The 27,623-nt window shown below is 45.4% G+C and overlaps 1 protein-coding gene across 1 annotated transcript; it reads left to right on the forward strand.

The window, feature by feature from the left end:
- Positions 1 to 27,623, forward strand: LOC120748628 (alpha-2-macroglobulin-like protein 1). Its single transcript, XM_040055242.2, has 37 exons — positions 1 to 68; positions 690 to 873; positions 2,012 to 2,062; positions 2,433 to 2,577; positions 3,226 to 3,278; positions 3,584 to 3,604; positions 4,132 to 4,291; positions 4,886 to 4,970; positions 5,335 to 5,446; positions 6,704 to 6,812; positions 7,348 to 7,457; positions 8,230 to 8,394; positions 8,685 to 8,912; positions 9,794 to 9,857; positions 10,307 to 10,452; positions 11,025 to 11,171; positions 12,360 to 12,533; positions 13,518 to 13,629; positions 14,183 to 14,291; positions 14,386 to 14,611; positions 14,830 to 14,956; positions 15,069 to 15,190; positions 15,341 to 15,392; positions 15,707 to 15,790; positions 16,376 to 16,552; positions 17,737 to 17,818; positions 17,915 to 18,071; positions 19,443 to 19,517; positions 20,274 to 20,427; positions 21,862 to 22,043; positions 22,461 to 22,676; positions 23,926 to 24,047; positions 24,791 to 24,881; positions 25,509 to 25,577; positions 25,828 to 25,930; positions 27,123 to 27,164; positions 27,525 to 27,623. Exons 1-37 carry the CDS (start codon positions 1 to 3, stop codon positions 27,548 to 27,550), a joined length of 4,350 nt encoding a protein of 1,449 aa, XP_039911176.1. The 3' UTR covers positions 27,551 to 27,623.

Here is a 27,623-nt window from a genome sequence, read left to right on the forward strand (position 1 = left end):
ATGGGAGCACCACTGCTCCTCTTAGCCCTGACCCTATTCCCAGTTGCAGCTGCAGCAAGCCTGGAACCGTGAGACTCTCTCCTTTTAATTTTGGGGGGCTTGGTGGAAGGGCCTGTCATTGAAGGGTGGTGCTGAGGGGCTGCACTCTTTGGCATCACAGAGCTGGATGGTGGTGGCCTGGCTCCCAGGGAGGCTGAGCAGAAGCAGCTCCTGTGGAATCCCGGGCACTGAGCACTGCTGCAGGGGCAGCCCCAAATGCTGGCATGTGCAGGAGCTACGCTGCACGCACCACTAAGATACAGAGGCCACAGGAGCTTTTTCTCTGTTCATGCTGAGCTGTTGGGGTTGAAGTCTGGTGTGAGGTTGGAAGCCTTTTGCCTCAGCCACTCAAAGTTTGGCTTCTTTGGCTTCCTTGCTCTGTGCACTCACAACTGGAGCATTGTGGACTGGGCAGCTGTATCCTGGCTGGTGGCAGGGTGGTGACACAGAGAAATTGGGACTTCTCTATACTGGGCATATTCCTCCTTTCTCATTTGGAAAGGAGGTTAAAAGTGCTAAACTTCCTTCAGTGCTATCCTCCAGACATTTCTCACCCTTGGTCTACCTCTTTGCGAAAGCAGCAGAGATGGATTCTGGCCTGTCCACCCCAGCCTCTGACTTGTTTTTGAACATGTACTGCTCTCTTCTAGTCACTATATGGTGGTGTTTCCTGCTGTCATTCAGCAGTCCCAGGAGGAGAAGCTCTACATTCACTTCAGCTCCCTAACTGAGACTGTTCACCTGGCTGTCACCTTGCAGACAAAAGCCCAGAATCACACTCTGGTGGAGCAGGATGTGGAGAAGCCTGGCACTTTTCAGAGCATCAGCTTCCAGGTGAGTGTAGATGTGGCTGCTGATTTGACAGTGGATGCTTTCACGTTCACACAAGAGCACTTCTCTGGGCGCACTGTCCTTTTCCTTGCCATAGGTTCCAAGCAGGCTAAGTATATTTCCCTACCAATGCTAGGCAAAATACAACAGTGTCCTGAAGTCTAAGTAGAGAATCTTTCCTGTGTAGAAAAAAATCTGTTCTTTTGATCTGTATCAGCATGTTTCATCCTACTTAAAGAGCGGTGCTAAACATTTATTTTCGGTTTACTCAGTGTTTTGTCCCTAAAAGTGCTTGTATATCACAGCAAGGGTCAATGCTTTGGGAATACATTCTTTTCATCCTTGTTTCCTCAGGAGTCTGCCCCTTCAGCTCCAAGAGAACCATTCCTCTTGTCAGTACGGCTATTTCTGGAGTGGCTTGAGTTCCTGTCATTGCTCACTGTTGTAGTTAGCTTATCTAGACACACTGACTACAGAACCTTCAGCTGGGTTTCTGGAGAGCCATGTAGATATGTGTGGTGCTGAGGCTCTACCAGCTGCCCGTCTTCCTCAGCACTGCACAAAGTCACTGTGCCTATGCCCTGATTGCCCTGCAGACTCAGCAGAATTCAAGAGGGGCTGTAGTCACTTTTGGTTTTTACATCAACACGACAATGATTAACTAGGAATTTGGTGCCAGCCCTTAGGAGAGAGCAAGTCCTGGTTCTGGAAAGCCAAAGAAGTCTGCTGTTAGCAGATAACATAGAAAAAATCAAAAACCAAAAAACCGAAACAACAACAACAAAAAAATCTTTCTCCTGAGCTCAGTCTTTCTGATGCTGAAATGTCCTGTGTTTGCCTCATCAGCATCCCATCTCCCATTACTCCGGATCTGACTTTCCTATCATTTTACTTAGTTCCATAAAACTCTCACATTTTTTTAAGTGGGAGAATGACACGTTGGTCAATTCACTATTAAGTCCATGAACAAGGCAGTGACTACTTGTCCCTAGAAGCACAAGCGGGTTACAGAGTCATACAGAAGAATTTGGACTCTCAAGTTCAGGGATTTTTTAACAGTGAGATGACGTCTTATATCTGTGATAAGATGCAGAGTTTCTGATGATTTTTTTTTTTTATTTCCTTGTGTCAATGAACCTAGGTGCCAGACCTCATGTTAACTCCCAAGAAAACAGATGATTCCGAGACACAGGTAGGATATGTCTCATCTGCCTCTCCTCTTACAAATGAGAGGGCTTCATCCACTCCTGTGCCTGAGCCATATTAATGCTGGAGATGCAGGGTGGGTAAGATAGTAAAGAGGAACAATAAATGTGCAAAGAGGCAAACATGACAAGCAGAAAGGCAAAGAAAAGAGAATGAAGAAGCTGGACAACAAAAAGAAGACTATGACTAGTGAAAGGAGAAACTTACTTAAATCACAGGACATGAAAGGATAAGGGGGGCATTGGAAATTTGGGAAAGACAAGTGCCTCTGGTTCTCTTTCAAGGTCTTTGTAGTCTGAGGTGTGTTTTGTTGTTGTTGTGGTGTTTTTTGTTTTGTTTTTTTTTAAACCTGTCAGTCAGAGGAAGTGGCTTTTCTGCATGTCCTGATCCGCAGTAGAGACAGTGTGCTCCTGGAGGGCCACAAGAAAATTCTGGTCAAGCCCCAGAAGAATATAATTCTGATAGAGACAGACAAGGGCTTATACAAACCTGGAGAAACAGGTAAGGCAAGAAAGCAGCATATGGAAATGGGGAGGGAAGGAGCAAGACAGCAGCCACACCTGGAGGGAAGATTTCACCAAGTGCAGCAACCTAAGGCTGTTGGAGATGGAAGGAAGTAGATCTCTATTATCTAGTGTTTCTTGGGACAGTCTGAGTCAGGATGTTCCCCTCCAAGTTGTGCTACACCAAATTCCCAGCCTGCTGCACCTGGGTGTTGTTTTGGTGCCGTATCTCTAGTGAGATCTGCAGGGAAAGCCAGGATTCTCCAGGACACTGGATAGCCTTGAAGACTGTTGTTGATATTTGAGTAAAACCTAGAGTGTCAGTTCCATGCTGTAGAATTACAGAGTCCCCACAATCTTCACAATATGAATGGACTGCAGACAGATCCCACTATAGACAACCCCACCGTTTACCCCAACTTTGTAATCTTTCTAGGTAAAGGCAGTAGGTTTCTGAAGCACACAGCTGTGTATACAAAGCTCTCTGTGGTGGGAGATGCTGGGGAGGGCTGTTTGGGAAAAGACCTGAGTACCTCTGAGGTAAACAGAGAGTCATGAATACTGGAGCACAGAAAAGAGGAAGCAGGTTTGTGCAAGGACGTGTTGCATCCAGAATGCTTTACTGTGTTTGTCTTTACATCTACAGTGAAATTTCGAATTGTGAACCTTGATGAGAACCTTAAGGTCATTAAAAATGAGGTGAGTATCACCTTTCTAGAAGTAGGAGCTGCAGCATGGGACACATTGGGTGGCTCATGAAGGATATCTCCCTTCATGTCTGTTAAACCATGGGAATAAATAATCTTAGGAGGAAACCAGTCATCTACTGGTCCCTTGGAGAAAGACCAGGGTAAGCTGGCACAGAAGGAGGAAGAGATGTACTGTGGGGTCTGGATGGGGCAGAAATTTCTGATCAAGGACCCATGTCAGGCAGAGTCCTTTATACTGGTTCACATTGATGCTGTTTTACAAAACTGAGATTGTGTTTCTCTTGTTTTTTACAGTATTCCCAGATATGGCTGCAGGTAAGTGACAAAGAAGTGACCAAAGGGATATGTCTGTCTCTTCTACCGTGATCTTTCACTCCCAGATTTGTGCCACGAATATAACTTCGTGAAGTTATGGTTATAGTTTAGGTTCAGCTGAAGGTTTGTCTATGGGGTCAGCCTGGGTTCTTGTCAGCCCAGAACCTCTGTGCTGCACACAGCTCAGCAAAAGACAGGGCAGTACCAAACCTCTGCTCAACACTCCGGCTGCACAGAGCACAGAGACAGGTGTTCAACAGATGCACCACAACTGCTTCTCCATCCCATGGTGTTATGATGTTGCCACTTCCCAGTAGCTTTACTGTTCTTGGCAGCCTCTGTAATTCCAAAGTTTACTAAAATAATACCGGAGGGAAGTGAGGGTATCTCTCCTGGCAATCTGGAGCCCTCCCTGTTGGGTCAAGTTTAAGCCTTGCAGTGCCTCCTTGTGCCCCAATATGGCTGGACCTGCCTGGTACATGTGCTCCCAACCTGGCTTGTGGCTCTGCATGTCCTTTCCCAAACAGGATCCTGAATACAACCGTATTGCTGAGTGGCTGGATGTAAAGTCAAATCATGGCATTGTGGATCTATCCTTCCCCCTGGCATCTGAAGCATCCCTTGGGAAGTACACCATCTCAGTGCAAAAGGACATGGCTCAAAAAACCTTCAGTGTTGAGGAATATGGTGAGACTCCAACATCAGAGGGAAGGGAAAAGCAGTGTGGGTAGCTGGAGGAGAGAGCAGGGTGATGCAGCTGTGTTCATCCCACCTTTTGCCTTGGGAGAACAGCAGAATGGGGACAAGGATGGATGGGTCTGTGTGCACACATCACATGGGGCTGCAGGTTCTGCAGCTTCGTAGGGTACAAAGGAGAGGCTGTGGGCTGACATCTTACTCTACTGCATCTGGGCCCTGTAATGAGCATGTTTTGCTGCTCATTGTCACCCTTTTCTGGGCTAGGTTTGTCATCTGATCCTGTCAGCTGCTATAATGGGAAGTGGAATCATGTCTTGGTCCCATTAATTGACATTGGTAAAGACAAAACCCTGTGCCATTTAAGTGTTTAAGCTTGACTGAGCTGGAGTAGAAAGCAGTCCCATATGCAGTTGCAGCAGCAAATACAGGGTGGTGTGGTTGGAGGAAGAAACTCTACTGCAGCATGGTGATGAAGAACTGGGGACATCATTGTCAGATCACAACTTGTGTCAATGTCTGTAGTCATCCATACCATCCATTGCTTTTTTTTCCTCTATCCTTATCTTACTCTCTTCCATACAGTACTGAAAAAGTTTGAGGTGAAAATTGAGCACCCTCCACACATCACTACAGCAGACGAGGAATTTCAGCTGGATGTCTGTGGCAAGTGAGTACATGATACCATTGTGATCTCTGTCCTTTGACTCCACTGTCACCTCCATATTGCTCATAAAAAGGAAGAGGTCTTCCACTTGTCAGTATAATCGTTTTGCATTACCCTGTGTCTTGGGGAGACAGATCACTCTCTGGAATGGGCTCCTTCTCATGCCTGGTCACTTACTGTGAGGCTGAAGGACACTGAAGATGCTGGGTTTAGTGGGTGGAGAGGGATGCAAAATGATTTTAAAGGGTGTGCTAATGAGGTACAAAGCAGAGCTTCCCAGGCTTCACTTCCCCTGATGAGGCTGGGTGGTGTCCTGCATCAGAGAGCAGACTGTCTCTTGGTGAATGTTTCTCTCTTTTTGACATAGGTATACTTATGGCAAGCCTGTCCAAGGGAAAGTAGAAATTACTGTTATGACATTCTCCCAGGCCATGGAAGACAATTTTACAAGTCAAGCGATTCAGAATCAAAGCAGCTGGGTAGGTGAACAAATAGAAGACCAGAAAGTATCATGTGCTGGAAATGTGTTTCTGCCCCCTTGACCTGCCTCAATGCACCTCAGATGGGCACCAACCAGCTCAGTCTGATGTCTTCCCAGTTGCTGGACATGATCAGACCATTGATTCCTCTTCCCATAAACCCTGTGGCTTGAATTACTGCTCTAGCTGCACACACCTGACTCCGTGCTTTGGGAGAAGGTGAAAGTTATGGGAAACAATGGTGCCTGAAACAAAGGGTCTATCTCATATTGCATGCAATCAGATCACCCCATCAGGTGGGGCTATTCAGATCTCTGGCTTATTCAGACCTGTGACCACTCCCACCAATGCACAGGCTATCACAGCGCCACATGGACTGTGGATTCATGCCCTGTTTCTTGCTCTATCCCTGCACAAGGGGCCATCTTAAGCTTTGGTCTGAAATTATGTCCATTGCTGGTTACATTTTCTTCTCATCTGTGTCCATTATTTTTTGTGGTTATGCTTCACATTTCTTTTTTTCCCACGGGTTTCAGATGCAACTCTTTTGGCCTGAGAGCCACAGGAAAATATTTCTAAATGTCAGACCAGCCAGCAAAATGAGCCAGAATATAAAAATCTAGCTGGATCTCTGCATCTTTTAAAATGCAGTCCAGCTGGAATGCTGTGCAGTCTTAGCTGTGCAAAACATCAACTGAATGCCAGCTCCACATGGCATGTAAGAGGCCCTGAAAGGTTCTGAGGAGCGCTTCACAGGCTTGGCTGGAAACACTGGCTATACCCAGGCTCTGCCTCAATGACTGGCAAAGCTCTTGCCAGCTGTACCTGGCAGGGTGCCTGTGTTTAATATGGCCATGTCACAGGAATGGTCATGTCTGGAAAGCCCCACTGTCAGGCTGTATTCATCAGGGCCATAGCATTTCAGGGAGACCTTTAGCTCACATAATGAAATTCATGCTATCTCAGCTACAGGATTTGGGCTGAATCCAGTCTCCTGAGTTTCTCTGTGACATAATTAACTCTTAATGTGGTTTGATTTTAGTACCTTTTTTTTTTTTTTTTTTCCCACTTTTTTGTGACTGTTTAATCCAAGCATATTGATTTTCTTTTCTGCCTAAGGTATCCATGATGGGTTTCTGCATTTAGGATTTGGGAGCTTTCTTCTGTTCCAAAAATATCTGGAAATACTTGTGTGAAACAGTTTGTCTTCCTCCACACCACTCTCTGTCTTCCTGTTCTCCTCTCCTCTCTCTGCAGACAAATAAGGATGGCTGCGCTACCTTCACAATCAAGACAGAAGCTCTGGAAATAAATGAAGCTGACCACCACGTAATTGCAGCAGGAAAAATGGTGGAAAATGGAACAGGTACTGGAAAATATGTGGCGAATTCTCTTCTTCACAGGCAGCATTTTTGATTTTGGTCTTTCTGTGGCAGTGGAATTTCTTTTGAAAAAGTAACTTGAAGGTTCCCAAATCTTCTGTCATGGTAATAGTCTCTATTCTAGTACCTCTTCCATCTGTTTTCACCAGATTTCCTAATCCTCTCCACCGTTCACCTCCCTTTGCGTGTGTATAACTTTTTAGTTATTGCCTGGAAACCAGGATGTTCCTCCGCCAGTTGCAAAGTGCTGGATTGCTTATAACTAAACAGTCATCTAGGTTCCCTTTATCTTCAAAAAACATAAACAAACATATAAACAAATACTTATCAGCTGTGATGCATCATGTCATGAAGCAGGAAGACCAGAAAGCTCGAGGGAATCATATCCTAGAAGAATGTATTTTCTCTCCTAAGTTTAAAGCTTGTAGATGTTGTAGGTAGTGTTGAAGTGCCTTTTTTTCTTCTGCTTTCCTAAGAGCACTGCTTCGGATTCAACAGATTTTTCATCTCCCCATCCAGGAGCCCATTCTGTGGAAACAGCTTTAATTCCTGTTGCAACGATAATGAAATTTGTAGAGTTTATCAACCTTAATCCATTCTACAAACGTGGGATACCGTACACAGGGAAGGTAAAATTCATGGATCTCTTCTCTGCTGAGAATGCATCACAGATATAACCTTTTGCAGGAAGAAGAGTCTTCAGGAAAGTAAATGCTGCTTTGCTCTGGCACCCAGAAACTAGGAGTGAAGCCTCCTGTAGAATTTTTTTTTTTCTCCCCATCCTAACACAGTATATTTCCTGGACTGGAATTCTGGGGCCAGCTGCAGTTTCTGGAGGCTTCCCCGGGGGCATCTCCTGAAACTATTCTGTGCATATGGGATGGGGGTGGCATCAGCAGGCACACAAAGTTCCCTTTGGATGAAAGCTGATGGTGACTTGGCAGAAATCTCTAAAGCCTTGCATATCAGTTCACTGGCAGTCATTTCTGACACAGGTCCCCTGGGTGATGCTGTCCTGGGGTTAAAAACACTTTTACCTGGGCCAGTACTGACCCCAGCATGGAGAGCAAGGAACAGCAAGAGTTAAGTTGTTGGGGGAAAATCTCTTTCTGATCATCAAAGATCCTGCAGAATTGTCCAAGAAAGATCTCAGGATCTGAGAAATTCACCTTTTCCCCCAATAGAGGTGTCTCATTTGCCTGCATTACCATTTTGTTCCAGTCCCGAACAGCTTCAAATTGTTGGTTTTGTGTATTTATTGGACTTTTATTTGGATCCTTCCAACCAGTCTGAAAGCTAGAAGGGCTAAGGGAAGTGATAGAAGCAATTAATATTAAGCACTGGCAGTGCCTCAGAGTTGGGCACAACAGGGTATTATTGACTTCCTCCCCTTCCCTACAGATATCCTGCCACAGTGTAGAGTCTCCCCTCAGAAATGAAACAGTCCATCTAATAGTTGACGTCAATGATGAGAAGACACAGCTGTCGTTCCTCACAGATGAGAAGGGGGAAGCTCACTTCACACTGGATACCACCAGTTGGAACAGCACGATGGTTTCTCTGAGGGTGAGTATCAGCCACTGAAAATCTTTTGTCTGGTTTGGGGTGTGTCCCATGAAAAGATAAAAGGAAAAATAAGATTGTGGTGAAATCTACTAGGCTTAGATTTTCGCTAAAGCTTTGTAAGAGGAAATCTTGCTAGAGACTTTAAAATGACATTTCAACACATTTTTTAAGCATACAGATGTGCAGTCTGCCATCAGGTCAGGTGATAACAGAGTTTCAGCAGGTGTACAAGTTCTCTTGCATCACTTGATACTAACTGTATTGCCACCTTGTGTTTATGTGCTCGGAAGGGTACCTACAACCCTCCAAGTGATGACAGTCCATTTCCTGGTGAAAGTGAAGGAGAGGACAGCTTCCACTGGCTGAAACCTTTCTACTCTGAGAGTGACAGCTTCATTGAGATCAAGGCCAAGAATGATGTGATGTCCTGTGATCAAGAGCAGGAAGTGCAGGTGGATTATATCCTTTCCCAGAATAAGCTCAGCTCTGAAGAAGACCACATTAATTTCTACTACTTGGTGAGCAGAAGACAGCTGATTTTCTGGGCAAGGTTATGCTTACTGGCATTTTACCCTTTTCTCACAGCACAAAGATGCTCAAAGGAAAGATAAAGCTACTCCTAGACAGTCAGAACTTCTGTTCTGCCCAGACCTGTGCCTGCTTTCCAGTTCCTGGACCTGCTCCTAGCCCCCAGCTGCATTGCTTTGTTATCCTTTTCTTGACCTAAGCTTGGGTGATAGACGCCTGCCATTTGCCCTACTCTGTCTTATGTCCGCATGGATGGCAGTGGAGGGCTAGCCCGAACTCTGCCCAGAAGACGTGCCCCAGATGTCTATCTGTGTCTGGGGCAATCTGTCTGAGAACTAAGAGGCCATCTCTGTGGCAGCTGACATTCCCTCACCTGTATCTTTGCAGGGAAAAGCTTGAAAGGCCCTTGCACAGGGCCTTGATGCACATCAGAGATATGTAATAGTGTTTTGATGAAGTCCACTTTCAAGGAAGTGAGTCAAAGCAAGGGTGTCACTAAAACCTAACTGAGAGGTTATGACTGTCTTGGTTACTGAACTGGACTCAGTTGTACAATCAAGAAGTACTGTATCCTTGTAATGCAAAGATCAGGGTTCACTGGGTCTTGAGAGCAGCAGCCCATAGCTTCAGAGGTACCTCTGCCTGTGCAAGCAGCCCCACCTTCTCATGGCCTAACCAACACATCTCAAGTCCTACCCAGCTATACCATCAGCATGTCTGCTGCAGAACTCTGGAAATCATGTCCTTCCCAGAAGAGGAACTTCCGGGGCAGCATTTGTCAGACATCCTTCTCTCTTCTTGTGTTCTTTTCATACACTCCTCATGCTCTTGGAATTCAGACCTCTGAGTGGCGCTTCTCTTTGTTCTTCAGGTGATAGCAAAAGGCAAGATCCTTTTCAGCAGAGAGAAGAAGGTGCCAATTACCCAGCTCGAGAGTGAGTAAAAACATGAGAAGTTAAGTGTCTCATAACACACCCCAGAAAACTGACAGCTCTCCGGTGACTTTGTCTGCAGGTGTTATTCTTATCTGCAGGTGGGAAATATTGAACTGAGTTCTTGGTGGTGATCCTCCTCCAAAGGTCAACACAATCTTCTCTCAATTCAGTGTCTTTCTAGGCAACTGTCCTCCCTCTCTCTTGTCTAATTGATCTAATGTCCAATCTTATGACTTTGCTGCTAACTCGTACCTTTGGAGAAGACGTGAGTACAAGAAATAGCTGGTAGGATTGGTTTATTGTTAATTTGTGACATTGTCTCTGTGGGTTGTTCTTATCTGTAAGGCAGAAAGTATTAATCCCTCTTTTGATTCTTAATGTGTGTCCCACTCCGGTGAGTTGATTCATTTGGATGTTGTCCCTCTCTTCCTCGCTGTTGTCTTGTGCAGATCTGCAGGGCTCCTTCTCATTGACTCTGCCTGTTGGCAATGACTTCCTGCCTGACATCAAGCTTCTGGTGTATGCGGTCTTCTCGGATGGAGAGGTGGTGGCTGATGTGGAGCAGTTTGAAGTAGAAAAGTGCTTTAGACATAAGGTGAGCAGAAAGCACACAAGGAGTGTGACAGCATTGCTGATGTTCTCTAGTCTCCTGTGGTTCCTGGTCCTGTATTATCCTCATCTGAATGGTGTAAGCTGGATGTACGCAAAACCAGATGCCCAGTATTTTCAGCTGGGAAACAAGATAGGTAACCTCCTTCTCCCTGAATTCCTAGTCCTGCTCTCCACAACACCAACTGGCAAGCTTTTCTCAAAGAGTGAACCAGGTCCCCTCAAACTCTGGTTTCTCCCCCTGTTCCCCTTTATTGACTTGGGAACACACTCTCCCTCATGTACCCCTAATGCAGAGGAGAAAGCTGTCTGCTTAGCTCCCTGTGGTAGTTCTGGACCAGAGGGTTGTGGATATGTGGTGGTAGAGGAATTCTGGCTAAGGCTGTGTACACTGCAGCCTCTTCAGCCTTCCCAAAGGATTTCCAGGATGTCCTGATTGAGCACTTCATCCCCCTTCCCCACCTTATTCAAAGGCTTTCACTCTGCTACCCAGACATATGAGAGTCACAGAGTCCCACTCTCTAAGGCTAAACCCTCAGACCCTGACTTCTTTTGCAGGTTGCACTGGAATTCTCACACAAGGAGGAGGTCCCAGGATCAAAAGTCAGACTGAACCTCAAGGCTGCTCCAGGGTCTTTGTGCTCTGTGCGAGCTGTTGACAAGAGTGTCCTCCTGAAGACGAACCAAACCCTAACAGCAGACAAGGTGAGTGCAGCCTGCCATGTCCAGCCCCCTAATGTCTGCCTGCCTTCTTCCTCCATGCATGGGTGGCAGGGAGCCCAGAGTACATCCCAGGACAGCGCAGGGTTAGGTGGCTGCCCTGCCATTCCCCTTCCTCGGCCTCTTCTGAGCAGTTATGGGGTGGTTGTGTTCCTCATCCTCAGCTCTGTGCTGTCAGCCTCTGCCTGAAGGGTGGTGGATGCTACAAGGACACTGCAGGGAGAGCTGCTTCGAGGAGATGCTGGTGCTTGCTGCTTAGAGGAAGGGTACTTAGCAGAATCCCTCGCATCCACATCTCTGCTCTACCATCTTCCACCAACCAGTGAGGTTAAGCCTTCAAAACCGAATTTTGCCCTGGCAGGGTCCTCCTATCCCTCTGCCCCGACCACTGCTGAGTTACAGCCATGTGACAGATCAGTGGTTCAGAGCAGTTCTGTAGAAAAGAGTAGCTAGACCAGAGCACCCAGAGCACCCAGTGGCTAGTGAAAAGCCGTCAGTATTTTGTCAGCACCCAGGTGGATTCTGAGAATCAGAAGGGTTGGAGGCACCAACCTTAAAGCAGCCGTGTGTTTCAGAGGAATGAATTTAAAACTTGGAGCAAAAAATACTGCAAAATTTGAAAATCCTAACATAAATCGACAACGTGTACAAGAGATAAAGCAGGTATATTCCTCAAACAAATCTGTAAGTTAAATTATAGCAGTGTGTTACAAAGAAGCCTCACTGAATCCAGGGAGACTCACTACACCTGTTGATAAGGGCCCACAGCGTGATCTGGTGGCCCATTTCATAAGGATGCTGTCCTAGTGCAGAGCACTTGCATCATCTGCTAACAGGTATTTAAAGTAATAATCTTTAAAAATGTAGGTCAGATGTGCCAATGCCTTGTGTTTAAACTGAAGCATTTTTATCCTGATTTTGCACCCTAGTGTTGAAAGGCTTGAACTGTCTTGCAGCCTAAAAGCTGCTACATCCACTGCTTTTATGTCCTTTGGTATACATTATCCTATATATGTCCTTTATATTATGTCCTTTAGGATAAGCTGGGTCGGTGCCAACTTTCTCATCTGCAAAGCTCTTCAGTATGTGATAGGGGGCTACAACCCAAAAGTTTGACCCCTACACGTGCTTGTTGGCCAGCTCAGTTTGAAGGCCTGTGTTTTTCCACTGCAGTTGTATGAGGCAATGTTCGAGGACAGCTTCACAGTTGGGGGACGGGGCTTGCCTTACCGCTTGGAGGACTTTGAGGCATACCCTTGCCTGCCCCAGCAGCCCAGCGCCCACAAAAAGGCTCGGATGGGTGCACCATGGTACCAAAGTGAGGCTGATGTCTATAACCTGCTTAAGGTGAGTGCCTACACCTCCTCTAAACTTTTCCTGAGCTAGTGAGCTCCAGTATGTTGTCCTGAATGACTACAAGAAGTCATCTGTTCCTTGTTGGTCAGCATAGCCACACTCATTTGGGGACTATGGGGAAAGCTGGCTAAGCATAGGACAAACCAACAGATAAGAGAAAGATAGTGTAAAAATGAACAAATTTCCTTCAGGCTCCCTTAACTACAAAGGGGGAGTGGTGAGAATACAACAGTAATACCTGAGTACCTCACCATATCCTGACCAATCACCCCCTGGCTATTATTTTATTTACAAACTACTTTGCTCTGTGTTTCATTGAGTGTCTCCTTACTTATCCTCAAAGCAGTTTTAATAAAAGGAAGTCTTTCACAGTTTGGCTTTACAGCTAACTGTCAAGACAAACAACGACATAAACTAGTGTGCTAACAAGCATGATAGTCAGAAAAGTGTTAACATGTCTGCTAACTGAAATGCAAGAAGTGCTGTTTCTGGCAGAATGCTCTTTAATAAAATATATGCAAGCACCTCAAAATAGGAGAAGAGAGTAACAACACACTGAAAACAACTCAAAATGTAGTCTGAATAGCATGGGTTTCTTGACAGAACTCTACCATAAAAATACAAACCTTGACTCCCTTCAAAAGGCGTGTTACTGTGCTGTCTCCTAGATGCTTATTCCTTAGACCGTGTGTCATTGCTAGGGCTGGGCATACAAAGTGCACATCTAATTGAAATCTACTTGTATGAGAAGTAGTAGTTGGTCCCAGCATTCCTCAGAAACTGGTTCCCATTCTCCATGCACTGGTCAGAGTCTGAGCCTGTAAGGTTATGCATATTGTTATAAATAAGAAGCATTTAAAAGTGTTTCGCCTCTGGCCACCAGCTCCCATTTGATACCCACGATCACGAGGTAGTTTAAAGATTCCTTGTTCCCTTTTATTTACAAAGTATTTCCTGTCTGTATTATTTTCCCAGAAACTGCGCATGAAAATATTTACCAACACTAGAATCAAGAAACCTGTTTCCTGTGTGCTTCCAGACTTTGAAAAAAAGATATATCTAAGAAAACTATCTAAGACTATTGTTGGTAAGGAACACACATGTCCAGCTTCTTGAGTGCAGGGTCTTTCCTCTCCCAGTTCTGACCAGCCTGCAGCTGAGACAACTGACCCCATCTTACTGGGTTTCTTGTTTTTGTATGAGAGTCACAAAGCTTTTGTCCACTTCAATGGACCTGATTTACAAATCACAGGTAGAAGCTCAAGTCTCCATGCTTTCTTGGTGTCCCTGTGTTTGGTGTATTTCATATAAAATGTAGTGTGCTTTCTGCCAGCACTTTCACAGATTATTTAAAGGAGTGAGGCTCTGTTTTAGTGTGCTGTCTCCCTCTGGATCCAGACAAAATTTGGATCCGTCAGACTGAGCCTTGGGCTGAACTCTGTCCAACTCTGTCTCCCTAAAGCTCTGTTCCCCAAAGATACCCACACTGTGTCAGATTCTCATTGAAACACCAGCCCTGTCCACTCTCGTTCTGTGTCACGGAACACTTGTGGTTTGTGTTAGACTGCCCGCGAATGAAGAGCTAGTTTCACCTGTAGCTATATATGCTGTTTTTTGTTTTATCACTTGCTTTCTACCAGGCAGCCAACCTACTCTTGTTGATTCTAAACCTCACTCTGAAGAAAAGGAGAAGCCAAAACCACGGACGCTTTTCCCAGAGACCTGGATTTGGGATTTGGTCTCCATTGGGTTGGTAACAGCCTCTGCCTTCCTTCCCCAGGGACATTCCTGGAGTATTCTGACTGCTTCTAAGCAAGTCTTCCTCTTCTGCTTCCTGCTGTAGGGGCGATGGACAAGCGTCTCTCCAAGCTGCTGTACCTGACACCATCACAGAATGGAATGCCAACACCTTCTGTGTTGCCGATACTGGCTTTGGTTTCTCGCCTCTGACCTCTCTTAGGGTCTTCCAGCCATTCTTTGTGGACGTATCATTGCCATACTCTGTGATCCAAGGAGAGACTTTCAGGCTAAAAGCCACTGTCTTCAACTACCTCACGGACTGTATCCAGGTGAGTTCCTCTAAGCGGGTTTCCCCAGTTACATGGCCTCTATCAGAACAAAACCTTGAGCCCAAAGGCAAGCTCTGGGCTCCTCAGGAGCCCTAGATGCTGGTATCTTGGCCATAAAGTACAACCTCGCACTTTATGACCCAGGGAATTTGCTGCTCGGTGCAGTGCCTGTTACTAACACTAACCCAATGTGTGCTGGCACATCCAACCACGCTCAGGTCCACACCACCCTCACGGAGACCCCAGAACTAAAGGTGGATGCCTGTCCAAGCTGCCAGTTCAGCAGCTGCCTCTGTGCCAACGAAGCAAAAACCTTTGTGTGGAACGTGACAGCGACCAGGCTGGGTGAGGCTGGGCAGAGGGATGTGTGGCAGCTGGTGGGAGGAGGGGTGGAATTTGTCCACTCTGCATATCTGGACCTAATGCTCGGTTGTCTGTGTCCCTGTGCTCCCCGCAGGCAGAGTGAATGTCACTGTGAGCAGCGTGGCAGAAGAGTCACACAGCCTGTGTGGTAACAGGATTGCTGTGACACCTTTGCAAGGAGGGAGAGATGCAGTGATAAAATCTCTGCTTGTGAAGGTTGGTCACATCTCAGGGTGGAGAACCCCTGGGGCAGTCAGCAAGATGCTAAGAAGTTTAACCCCTTCTTGGACATCAGACAAACCTGCTAAGGCAGGGTGACTTCCTTTCCTGTCTTCCCTATCTGAACTACTCTTTCTCCATCTGCAGCCAGGAGGTGTCCTACAAGAGAAGACCCAAAATGCCTTTCTCTGTCCTGCAGGTAGGGGACAAAAACTCCTGACTGCCATTGATCATGAGACCAGGATGGAAGGGACAGGGTTACTGTAAATACACTGAGGTGGAGGAGAATTAATCAGAAAGCAAGCACAGGTGGCACCATCCTCCTGGGAGAACCACCACTATGATTTGTCCATGTCAATCTTTTACCTGGCAAAACTTCCCGCAGGCATTTGTTTGCAAGTCTTGGCTCCTGTGACTCGATGTCACATTATGCTTCACCTGGGTCTCCTTGGATGTTACACTTGTATGAATGGCTTCTCCATGAGATAAATGTCTGGGTTCTGCCTTCCTCAGATAACACCATCTCTGAAGAGTTCTCCCTGACTCTGCCTGCAGAAGTGCTGGAGGGATCTGCTCGAGTCACGTTCTCTGTGATTGGTGAGAAGGGCTTTCCCTGCTCTTGGGTCTGTAGTGAAAAAAACTTGCACAAAGCTTTGGCCTTACTTAAGATACCTTGACCCAGCTCCTCATGAGATCATCTGTAAAGGGTGTGATGTTGGCCTCAGAAATGTGGATCGACTAATCTTCTCCAATATTTATTCCTCTCATAAGGAATGATTCTAGGTGATCTCCAAGCGTCTTGAGGAAAAGGCACAAATTAGGATATCTTCTTTGACTTCTGTCAGTGCCATCCGCCTAAGTGAACCAAACCATCCCCATGTATTTCCACCAGCTTTGTCTCTGTAATTCCTTTCCCACCTTGGTACCCACTCAGGAAAGACAGATCTCTTTACCTTTCTTCAGACCACCACAAACTTTCCTTCCTCCTCCCAGAACCACGATGTCTTCCCTTCCTGTGCTGGCCTAATGTAGGAGGGGTCACCAGAAATCTCGATCATGTCTGTTCAGTCAGGGCTCCTTTCTAGGATCCCAGCTGGGTCTAGGGGAGGCAGCAGTCCTTTTGTTTCACACTGCACAGTGTCTGTGCTTTTCCTTTCTCCTGTCTCTCCTCTCAAATGTAAGGTGACATCATGGGTCCAGCACTTCAAAATTTAGACCATCTGCTAAGCATGCCCTTTGGCTGTGGTGAACAGAACATGGTCCAGTTTGCACCAAACATCTTCATACTCCAGTACCTGAACAAGACTAAACAACTGAACCCAGAAATTAAGGATAAAGCTCTGAAGTTTCTGACAACAGGTAAGCATTGTCCTTCTTTCTGCTGAAAAATGAAGCTGCAATAAATCAAGAGTGTGGGTCTGGTGGGGACCTGAAGGGCAGGAGTGGGAGCACTGCCAAAACTGTGACAAAGGAAGATACCACAGAGAAAAGGGAAATATCTCATGGAAAGAAAAGTTTTTGAAGAAAGCACGGCTTGTCTCTGCTGGTAATTGAGGTACTAAGTCTGCTTTTTTGAGAACGGTGCACGTAATTAGTGATTTCCATCATTTTGTTCCCTTATCAGTCCAAGGCTGATGTAAGCACCTTGTGAAAAGAGGGCATCAGCTGCTATTACCTGGAATAAAGAGTAGCCTTTGGGAGTAAATAAGGGTTCAGTAGCTTAATGTTTCCCTGTGTTTTAGAAAACATATTTTGGGGTCATGACAGTTCTCTCCAGCATAATCTGAATTCAATACACCAGCAGTGTCTGTCTCTTGTTGTAATGGGCCTCATATTTCAGCCTGCCCAAGTCTCCTTATCTGGACAGGATTTGACTCCTTTTCTTTCCTCCTTTTTCTCTGGTTTTCTCAGTACATACTGCAAGCATGTACTGAGAACATGTACATGTATCTGGGAGAGGGGGCCCTACCCAAGAGAATGGTGGTGGCAGAGAGGAAAGACAAAGGGTAAACAATAAGGCCATGAGGAGGGTGGAGGGAGAACAAATAGATGCAGACAGCATTCTGCCCTCAGAGCTCAAGGGCATGGCCTTGCTGCTTCATGTACATCCCATTAAAAAGTGTTTTGTTGAATCTCAACAGGGCTAGAAGTGCTGAAAAGCAATTAGGATTTAATTTGTGTCCCCTCTAGGAAAGGCCTTCCTCCTCACTCCAGCTGCTTTCTTTATTCACAGCTGCCTGGCACATGGGGGGCCATGAGGTGGCTGAGCATGTCACTCTTCTGCTAAGCAGCAGGGCAGGAACCCACAGCAGTTGCTCCAAACAGCTCCAGTAATGCAGAGCAGCTGCATGGCCACCCCAGCAGTGCTGTGCAACTGCTTCTTGTCATGCTGATGCTGTGGGATGCTGGGGAACTGGGGCTGGTGTGCTCGTCTCAGCAGCTCTGACTGTAGCACCTAGTGAAGCCTCTTGCTGTGAAGCCATCTTCCCATGGGCAGGACACAGTTTGAGGTGCTCATGATCAGTCATGTCCTGGTGTCACAGGTTACCAGCGTCAGCTACTCTACAAACACGACGACGGCTCCTACAGCGCCTTTGGGAAAGGGGATGAGCAGGGCAACACGTGGTGAGTGACCAGAATTTCTATGGTCCTCCTAACCCTATCGTCCCTGCTGGTTCATCTCCTGGCTGTGACGTGGGATTCCCCATGCTCTGCTCACAGGCTGACAGCTTTTGTAGCCAGGTCCTTTGGACAGGCGAGCTCTCACATTTACATCGATAAGGACCACGTGCACAGCGCTCTGCGCTGGCTGCAGAAGCACCAGCTGCCCAGTGGCTGCTTCCAGAGCGTGGGGAAGCTCTTCAACAATGACCTGAAGGTATGGCTGCCAGACATGGGAGTGGGAGCGGGAGGAACTCCATGTGAGACACAGGGTTGCTTCCTCAGCCCTTTTCACTCTGAACAGCAACACAAAGCAGTGTCCCCATGGCCTAGCACAGCTAAGGCATCTTCCCAGGGCAGGATGAAAAACATGGTCTAAACCAGCAGTCATTTCCTCTGTGTGAAGTTTTAGACTCTGCTGGGCTTTCTTAATTTTCACTCTAGCCAAAAGACAATGCAGCTAATTGTGCCAAGACACTACAAAGGCACAGGGAAATGAGAAATATTTTTATATTTTAGTGCTTGTCTAGAATACCCTGGCTGGATTCTTCCTCTTCTCATATCTTACAGTGCACAGTATTCTGTGTGCTCTAATATAGGATTGTCTGAAGACAGCTGTCCCTCCACTGCCCTAAAAATATGACTTCTTCTGGAGCTTGGTATCCCCCAAATGATCCCTGCAGTGTAACTGGAAATGCACCAAACTCTGGGTGAACATGCCCTAGAGCTTAGGTACTGAACAGTGCATGTGCAGTATGGCAGTGCTTGGGTTCATCGCCTTTGTAAGAATACAAATAATCCACACTGGTCAGATTGCAAAATTGCCCACATTAAATACACGGCAAATTTATGAAAGAAAACAGGCTGCTACGTTACTAAAGTAAAGCATTACACATTTTTTCCCTAAAATTTGGTTGCAGTAAAATATCAAAGCAGAGTGTACATGTAGACTGCTCATCCTTGTCTGACTGTCATTAATTTCCTACCTTGAGTTTTCCATCAGAACAGAACTTTTTGGAATACGTTATGCACCTCCACCTGCCTCACAAAATTTCTTGTAGTCAGAGTGAATGATGCTTCTTAGCATCTTAGCCCAATTTCCCCCTCTCATTTTAGATATATTCTTGTCTCATATCTGAGGATGTAAGCAGAACCTCCCCAAGAACAAGTGTCCTCTGAGACAAAAAGCAGCTCCTGAAAGCCTGTTTGACGCATATTAACCCATGGTTTATCGAAGTCAGAAGACTCATATGTAAACTTGCATAACTTCTTGTATGCAAATCCTGCATCATAAAAACTTTATTTAAGTGTACAGTGGTAACATATTTAATGAGATAAACTGGTTTACAGTTTGCTTCATGCCTTTCTATGAGAAGGGATGTCTAGGCTGTGTGAACAGCATGGCTGAGACTGCCCTCAACAGCAAACTTTCAGGATGTTCAGAGAGTGAGCCTGGAGGGCTTTCCTGTCCAAGAATGCCTAGAAGCACATTGTTGTACTCTCTCAGATGCAGTTTTTGGGGCTATACAATGACAGGAAAGCAGAGGTTGGGTTTGTCCTTTTCTGATGACTGTCTGTGTGCCTGCAGGGCGGTGTGGATGATACGATCTCATTAACAGCCTATATTGCTGCTGCACTGGTGGAACTCCATCTGGAGAAGAATGTAAGTCACACCTGAACTCCTTAGGGGCTTGGGAGCATGCTCCACCGTTCATTCCTCCCCTGGCTGAGGGCTTCAGGGGGTACCCAGATTGAGCTGGTGAGAGGTTCTGTCATTCCCACCTTGCTACACAGTAAGTTAACAGGAAAATTTTACCTTGGTGAGAAGTTCTTAATATAAATGGCCTGATTTGCAGCAAAGCAGAGCACTTGCTTTTCCCAGCTCATCTCAAGGGAAACAATTGTGTCTGAAAATAACAAAGGGTTTGCAGGAAGAGGCAATTGTTTTCACTAAACTGATCAACAGAGCTAAAGGAGAAAAAAAAAAAAAGACTACTTTTCAGGTGTGCGCTGTCCCCCCCCTCCCCAAATAAAAGCAGTGATCTTCAAGACAAGTGTAGACTGTTCTAGAAAAATAGAACTGATATTCCAGGCTTAACAGTACAATTCTAAAAACATCATCCCTTTCAGGATCAGACACCCACAGCATGTGTGTATGACAATTTTGGGCCAGCATGTTACCAGACACTTCCTACAGCTGGATTCTCCAGTGTGTTAGCAATCCCCAGTCCCAATGATAAGTCCAGCACACCTTTGCTTTCATCACAGTCAGTGATGCTTTGACCACTCTACCTCAAGCTTCACAGTCCTGGGAGAGATGCTAGCACTAAAATGCATCAAGGATGTGTCTGGGATAGATGTCCACAACAACACGTTGTTTGTTGAGAGGAAATTCACTTGGTTTGGATTCCTTTTTCAGGACACCATGTTGGATAATGCCTTACATTGCCTCAAGAAGGTAACACTTGATGAGACAAGCCTTTATGTCAAGGCTTTGATGGCTTATGTCTTCACACTGAGTAAAGACATGGAGATGAGAAAGCAGGTCCTGGATATGGCAGAGAAGGAAACGGGTAGGTTGTTGCTTTGGGGTTCTAGAGATCATGACTGTGTTCAAGGTCTGATATCTGTAGCATTTAATTGCAATATTCTGGGAAATTTAGCTGTTTGCAAATACACTTCTGTGTCAGAAAATCATAATTTATTCAAGCTATGAGAATCTCTAGTTTTCTCAGAGCCAGGAAACTATTTCTAATCAAAAGCAGCAGAGGCGATCCATGCTAAATTCATGCAGTTAAAATGCTTATTTGTGTCATGGTGCTCCTGTCATTCTTTAGCAATTCATACATGGTACAAGAGATCTTGCAGAGCAAACTTGTCTCATGGTGTCTGTTCCACTGCTGGTCAGGACATTTACTTGAAAAATTCAAACCTTTTGACTGCTTTCCTATTGTTCCTCCACTCAGCTGAGGGCCCTTGTGTGGATGGACCTTTACTGCTGTGCTGCTGAGATTGGTTCTTCCTTTTGTCTCATTAGCTTGGGGAAAAAAAAGATTTCTGTCCTGAGTGAAGGTGCTGGGGTGGGTGTTCAAAGCACCTAAGCCTCTGGTTAAACAGTTGGTAATATTATCTAAATCGGTTTAAGTAAGTTCTTCCCCACATTTGCTTGTCTGGCAGTGTGATGAACTATATTGAGGGCTGTAAAGTAATGTGTAAAAAAAACAAAGGGAGAGAGGATTTTTCAGCCTGACTAGCTACCAGTGCTGAGTGTTGCTCACTGCATAGCCACTCAAGTTGCCAGCTGGAAAAGGGAGTAGAATTGCACACATTCAGTGCAGTACTTGTTCAGAGCTGCCTAGGTGATAATACACACGGAAGAAGGAAAGTAACTTCCATTGTGATAAACATAATGAAGGTAGAGGACCTTAGCTAAATTCTGAAGTCTTGAGGTTGATGTTATGCAAACAAATGATTTGGTGGTTCTTCTTTCAAAAGTGAAGGTTTGTTCTGAAAACTGACTTTGAACTAAAAAGCATATCAGGTTTTCACACTTGTACAATGGCAGAAGATTCCTACACAATTAAGCCTGGCACAATTAGGCTAAATTCTTAGCTGAATTTGGTTAGTTCCCTACTACCACTGCAGCAAAATATTCAACTGGACTCAGACGTATTCAATGCTTGTGAGCTTGGACCTGAAGTGGGAGCCCAGCCCTTGCTTAAATTGCCCTACACTATGCACTGCACAGTGAGGATGCCAGCAAAGTAAGTTGTGAAGTCTTTCTCCTCCAGTAGCCTGACAGCAATTCAGCCTCAAAGACTGAGCAGTTCCTGTACAATAGACACAAGTGACTGGAAATGAGTCCTAGAGCTTTTCAGCACAGGGGTTCCCGTTACTCTATGCTAGGCAAATGCAGAAACAGCAAAAGTGCTGCAGCTTGGAAGACATAACTTCAAATATACAGAGATCTACAGTTCTCCTCTTCCATGTATTTCTTCCCCCATCAGCACAGCTACTGACATCACAATCTGCTGATGAAAAGTCTTCTTCCATGATTGAGACAGTAGCCTACATTGTCCTGGCTCATGTCTCCAAACCAGACTTGTCACTCAGTGAAGCCTCGGTGAGCAAGCTTGTGCGCTGGCTCAGTGCACAAAGAAATGCCTTTGGAGGATTTGCTTCCACACAGGTAAAAAAACAGGGAAAATCATGGGGGAAGAGTTGTTGTGCCTGGAGTGACGTGCACATCTCTCATGTACATGTCACTCTAGACCCATCCTTTGCAGAGAAAGGTAGACGAGCCCTGTTTGCTCAGGGAAAGGGAGTGCAATGGGGAAACTCTTCTCTGTGTAGTGTAATTGGGATTACCCAGGGTCTCTGGCACTGCTAAGCCCAGAGCTCACAAGCTGCCTGTTTCAGGTAACAGAAATCATCCTGCTGCCTGTGGCATAGACCCTACCTATGCACTTAGTGGGATAGAGCCTCCCTGTGTCAGAGTGTGAATCAGGGCCATGAGGACTGCAGTTCTCTCTGCAGTCCCTGAACTGGTGTTCTGGGTCTTGTCCTGCACGGCCCCGCAGCAAAGTGACTCTGACTCTCCCTCCAGGACACGGTTGTCAGCCTGCAGGCCCTCGCTCAGTACGCAGCCCTGATTCCTCAGGAGATCAGAGATGTCAAGGTGGCAGTGAAAGGCGAGGGGGCTTCTCCACTGGAGTTCCACGTGCACAGGAACAACAAGTTGGTCCTGCATCAGGCATCTCTCCTTGCAGACACAGGGACCTACACAGTGCAAGCGACGGGCAGTGGCTGCGTTTATATCCAGGTGTGTGCATGGAAGGAGCAGAGCTCTCAGGTTTTGCATCTGACTACTGAAGTGAGGTTTGACTTTAAGCAGGTACTATAGCCTCAAGTTCTGGGTAGGATTTTGTCTTCTAGGCAGAATCATGTCAAATTTGAGAGTACTCAGTTGTACTTTGTTGACAGGTTTTCACGTTACCACGTCTGATATCTTCTCAGAAATGTCTCAGCTTTGCTGTCTTATCCTACAGAAGCATGCCAATATTAAGAGACCAGTAGATCTGAAGTCAGGAGTAATGAGACGTGGAAGAGTGCATGCTTCTATTTTGAATATGTGTTGCTCATGTCACTGCTTCAGGAGCAGGACACTGTATATCTCCTGACACAAAATTCTTTTGGGTTCTTACGCAGAGATGAGGAGTGCTGCGGTACCACGGCCTCCTTATTCCAGTACACTAACACAACTGGTCCATCGGGAGGATACATCTTATTCTTCTGACAGTTTTGATAGTTGTTCACTTGGGAGCCATTCATGCAACAAAGGACTCAAGTCACTCCCTGTGAAAACCTTTTTTGCTGGGTCACTTTGGTTCAGATGATGCCCACGGAGAATCTTATGATGCTCACAGAGGATCTGCAAGCAGTGTCTAGTCAAGGGGACACAACAATTATTAATTGTTAATGCATGTAGGATGTAACTTAGAACCATGCTGCTTGGCTACACTTGCATACAGTCAATGATGAGCACATGCTGGGAATTCAGACAGTCACCAGGCAGGTGGAGGAATATTGGCCTATGCTGCTCTTTGGATGAGTGTGATCATCCCACCTGCTGAGTTGCCTTCATCCCACCTGCTGAGTTGCCTTCTTCCACTTTCTTGTTCTTCTTTCTTAAGGGATTTGTAATTGTCTTACCAGTATTTTCCCCTTGAGACCTAGAATTACTGACTATTAACATGTCAAGAGTTAACAGTTAGACTTCTTTCTCCTTGTGGGGCAGGGTTTTGGCTAATGTACTGCCTTGAACCTTAACAACAATATTTTTTATAAGCCTCAGTGAGGCCTTGAATCACAGATAGCTGAGTCTCCAGGTTTGGGGTTGCATTTGACAGGTGAATCTGATGCAATGTGCTAAACAGCACATCCCTGAACAGAATATCCGAGTCCAACTGTGTTAGCCACTGGCTAGCAATCTGTTAAAGCTGGAGGCACAGGTAGTGCTTTACTCAGGGAAATTCTGGGGCACTTCACAGAGATGTTTTCTCCCATACCAGACTACTTGGTACTATAACATCCCACCACCAAAAACAGAAGAGGTCTTTGTCCTGGATGTGGAAACAGTACCAAGAGAATGTGACGGTGTCAGGAAAGAGTTTGACATCCGTGTGTCTATCAGGTATGAGATCCCTTGAGGCTCTTTCTTCAGTGGAAAAAAGTACAAACCCAGTTGTATGACTAGAACCCCATGAAAGCCCCCTGTCTGTAGAATCAGAGACACAGGGATGACCCTCTTCTTCTCTGTACATCCCAAGGAGATAGTTAACCAAGGATTAAGGCCTGGAGAAGCATGGCAATGCACTGGCAGTGTCTTGCAGAACCACAGCAACCATCTCAGGCAGCACAGAACAGCTCCCCAGAGCACCAGTAGCTGAGCTCCCATGTTGGGGGGGGACACTTGGCATCCTGGGCTGAAGTAGCCCTGAGGTGCATGCCCCTGCAGTGTGAACCTCTGCTGGAACTAGACTGTAGAAATTCTAGTCCCTATCCACATTTCTCTTGCCTTCATCTGTCTAGAGTGAGAGTCTTGATCCATATTCTCCATGCCTTACTGTCCTTACTGAAACAGAACGATAGCAATGTTTTCACTCTCAGTGTGTAACAGCAAAGGTCATTTCCACCTGTTGGAGAGGGCAACACGAAGCCATATGATTTCCACATTAACCTTTATGCATTTGCTGCACAATCTGTGTCCATATTGAGTGAGTAGATGGAGACCACTTTTGTCCCACCACTTAGACATACTGCTGAGCTTTCAAATCACTGTAGGGCAGGGCAAAGTTTGGAAGTGTCCATTAGTATCTCCTAGAAATGCTGTGCTGCTTTTCACATCTAACGTGCTTCTCTCCTGACACCCTTCAGATATGTAGGGGACCGTGGGACGAGTAACATGGCCCTGGTGGAGGTGGAGATGCTGTCAGGGTTCATTCCTGTTCAGAGCTCTGTGAAAGAGGTAAGATTTTCCTTCAGCTCTCCTTGAGGATATCAAAATCTATTTTCCAGATGTATTGCAGTCAGAAATATCCAAACATTTAAAAAGTGTCAGAGAACAGGGTATTTCACAAGGCAACTTTTCGCTTGCACAAGTGGTTGTGCAGTTTTTCATGTTCATAGTGAGGATTGCATACACAGGAAGAGGTCAGAGAGAAGATGAAAAAGCCCCTAGTTAGAATCATCGGGGGTGCATTGGTCCCCTTCGCAGTTACCAGTGCCATTTTTAGGGATATTCCATAAAGTGGTGTTGAATCCCATAGAGTTGCTCAATGACATGCTCCAGTGCTCCACACAATAGCTAGGGAGATCCAACATAGCCTCCTACTAACCAGTTTTCCCTTTGCTACAATTCACAAAAATAGGAACACGGCCCAAGGACACTTGTAACCAAAACTGAAAAATATTTTATAAGATTTGGTGTGCTCCCAACAATCTCACTGCTGAGGAAGGCAAACCTGACTGGTCCTCAGGCTAGGCTAAGTGCTCTTGTCAATAGTGGTTCCCTGTCAAATACCAAACCTGCTGTGAAACAGGGAAGGTCCATAAGCAGATGTTAACCAAGCTCATCTCTTGCCTTCCTATACAGCTGGAGAAGGTACCCCTTGTGAAAAAGACAGAGGTAAAACCAGACAAAATCACAATCTACTTGGAGGAGGTAAGAGGGAGACTGCAGGGAACTGTCCATTCAAGTAGTAGCAGCTGAAGTACTTTGCATGGGGAATTTTGCAAATTAGAAATACAAATCTCTGGGCTGGTCAAGCAGGCTAAGCTTTTCACAGAAGAGGAAGAGGGTGGAAGAACCTGGAAAGATAGAAAAAAGCCCCTCTGATGCAGAGAGAGTAAAGTTAGTAGGTAGATGATTTTGAGGTGATCAGTGCATTTCTGCTCACTTCCATTCTCTCCAGCTGGGTGAGAGTTCTCTGAAGCTTAACATCTCTGTGGAGCAAGATATTGAAGTACAGAATCTGAAAGCTGCCACAGTGCATGTCTATGACTACTATAAGCCAGGTGAGTTTTCACTGACATTGGAGTAGAGTAACTATTGTACCCCCCACTCAGACATAATTATGTCTGTGACCCTAATTCCCTTTAACTCCCTTATTCCAGTGCATGTCCTCCTGCAACTTCAAACTTTTGTTTCCTCTGTACAAAACTTCAATATTAAAATAGCCACTTGCTTAGAAAAGTTCTTGAGACAGGGCTGCCTGGCACTATGACTATGTTGTGGGGTGTTATGTGTTCCAAAACCGTGTTTGTTTTCCTCATCTAGCTTCAAGCTAGAAGACTTCTCTGACAATTTGCCATGATTTCTCCAGCCTTTTAGCTCTCTTGAGAATACTTAAGCATTTATTAAAAATCAGTCTTACACAGTGCTACCCTGATCCACTAGAAGGCAGAATTTAGTTGTATGCATTTCTTATTTCATATACAGTGTAATAATCATACCATCCATTGTGTCCTGCCATGTCTCAGAGGATAATAGGAAAATACTTTGTTACCCTTTAAAGCTTTAAATGAATTATTAGCATAGAGAAGAGAGATCTTGATGATATTTTGAGTCCCTCCAATTATTCTGTGCTCAGTAGGAGACAAAAAAGCAGATGGACTGTTAAGAATTATTTTTTAAAAAAATTTGAGAACAGAATGGAAAAAACTGCCACTGGAGGTTTAGAAAGCAGTACCACATGTCATATACTAATTCCAGTCTTGTTCCCCCTTCCACATCATGGCAAGAAAAGGACACTTTTTAATACAGCTATTACAGAGCTAAATATTGTTACCTAATATGCTTTCTCTCTGCTATTTCATCCTATACAAGAATTTTTATGCTTAGTACATACAACTTAAAGAGTACATGAAAATACTAATTATCTCTAAATAAGCACAGCAACACTGTGCTGTACTCAGGACACACTGTGAAACGGTTTTTTATTTGAAAAATAAATACAAATTTATTTACCAAAAAGTCCTTGCATTAGAAGGTATCACAGTGCACGAGGTGATTTTTTACAGCTGTATGGGATATATGTTGTGGGGACAGGTTGCTCTCCTGACCCAGGACAGACGTTTCTTTGTTCCTGCATTCACAATCTGAGGAAAAATTAAGGCAGTGGGATGGTTGTGCTACTGGGAAAGAAGTTTGGCACTACCCTGTCATGCAGTCCTGCAGCTCACCACCCTTTCCCTCTTGTTTCTACAGATGACCGCACAGCAAGAGAATATGCTTTCCCTTGCAGTTCAGGTTAGTGTTAACAGGCTTGCAGCTGTCTCTGCTCTGCATTTAATTCTGTCATGTGATGTAGAGCCTTCTTGGACTGCAGGTTGAATTGGGATCGACTTACTAGTAGTGGGCACAGTTTCTAGCCCAGGTATTAATCTCAGTGTAGACTAAGGCTTGAGCATACCATGGAAGGTTAAAATGATCTCTTTTTATTTCATTTCCATACAGTCCTCACGGTATCCCAAATCTAAGTACAATTGGAATTGCCAGCGTCAATGATAAAAAGATGTTGCAACTCATCCCATAAGATCTCTTAGTCCGCAGACACCTTCCTAAAAATTCATCAGGAACTTTGCCTTTTCTTTCCTCTTTTTTCTACAGATGCCTCAAAGCAGGTTTCCTCCTAGCATGCTCTGACCCTGCAACCCGAGTTTTCTGCCCCCATAGGGAAAACTTCATTGCTCCAGCTCTCCTCTTCCC

Source organism: Hirundo rustica, chromosome 2 (genome assembly GCF_015227805.2).
Source record: "Hirundo rustica isolate bHirRus1 chromosome 2, bHirRus1.pri.v3, whole genome shotgun sequence".
Classification (NCBI taxonomy): Eukaryota; Metazoa; Chordata; class Aves; order Passeriformes; family Hirundinidae; genus Hirundo; species Hirundo rustica.

What these genes read in the sequence shown, in the direction of transcription:
- LOC120748628 (XM_040055242.2), top strand. Translation starts at nt 1, where the DNA reads ATGGGAGCACCACTGCTCCTCTTAGCCCTGACCCTATTCCCAGTTGCA. An exon ending in TTCAGAGCATCAGCTTCCAG is followed by an intron (nt 874 to 2,011) that starts GTGAGTGTAGAT and finishes CAATGAACCTAG; the next exon opens with GTGCCAGACCTCATGTTAAC. An exon ending in AAAAGTGCTTTAGACATAAG is followed by an intron (nt 10,453 to 11,024) that starts GTGAGCAGAAAG and finishes CTTCTTTTGCAG; the next exon opens with GTTGCACTGGAATTCTCACA.